Here is a 1036-nt window from a genome sequence, read left to right on the forward strand (position 1 = left end):
ATTCCAGTAAGTATAAAGCAAGCAGTTATTACATCAATAAATGATAGTTTTCATAAAAGCATACTCGTTTATTTGCGTTTGAACAATAAGGGTTTTCTATAACGACCCTTATCCTACAAACACACGTTAAACCATACGAGAATGAAAAGAAGGAAATTCAGAACAAAATTATATACCTGCATTATTCGCTTATCCTAAGCCAGCCTAGCCTACACCACCCCCTAAAAACGTCTCTAGAGCAAGCCCCATCAACCCTAAAAACGTCTCTAGAGCAAGCCCCATCAACCCTAAAAACGTCTCTAGGCTACATCAACCCCAAACACGTCTGTATAGCAAGCCTTTCGCCCACCCCCGAAATAGTGGCTAGTGTACTTACGCGTGCATGCGGGGAGTTCCGAGCTGGGGGTCCAAAGGCCGGTTGAGGTTGAACATATGTAAATTGGAGAGGAAGATTTTTTGATCATGACGAAGCCTTGCCGACACGCAGGTCGACACATCCGCCCCCAGGCCAGCTCTGAGCATACCCAGTGCCCACCAACCAGCTGCCCTGGCTCACGGCACCGGTTATTAACCCCAACCACAGCTGCTGGTGTTGCATGTCCACAGTCGTGGTTTAGGGAGGCATTCTTTCTTTCAGTGTGGATGTTAACAAGTACAAATTTGCTGTAAGTTTACCTTAAACGGTGAGTCTTATGCATGAAGGTGATACAGATGGTAGTAGATGCAATTTAGTGATAACCGGAGACTATATTGTTAACAAGAATTAACACCATATATTTCCTTACAGCTAAAACTTGAGGTTGAAAGTCCTTACGGATGAAAAGCCTAGCAAATACTCGATTTTTTGTAGGAACGGAACTGAAATTAAACTGATGTTTTAGAAGAGCTAGAGACCTTTTCGTCGACCTCAGAGGGCTCATGACGCCGGCTTACCTCGCACGATTGCTACTTGTGCATGCAAAGTTGTGAAATGATCAGATGCTTCACAAAGGAAGGAAGAAATTTAGGCAATATGTGGAAGAATTTTCGACTTTTT

General features: G+C 43.5%; 1 protein-coding gene across 1 annotated transcript in view; it reads right to left on the minus strand.

Moving 5' to 3' along the window:
* Positions 1–1036, minus strand: part of LOC119588243 (fibrillin-3-like) — a gene marked incomplete at its 5' end in the record, with an annotated part of 37181 nt that overhangs the window by 5880 nt on the left and 30265 nt on the right. The window contains 1 exon segment of the mRNA XM_037936939.1: positions 377–399. Within this exon segment, the coding sequence (XP_037792867.1) occupies positions 377–399 (23 nt within the window).

The sequence above is a fragment of the Penaeus monodon genome, chromosome 23, assembly GCF_015228065.2.
Source record: "Penaeus monodon isolate SGIC_2016 chromosome 23, NSTDA_Pmon_1, whole genome shotgun sequence".
NCBI lineage: Eukaryota > Metazoa > Arthropoda > Malacostraca > Decapoda > Penaeidae > Penaeus > Penaeus monodon.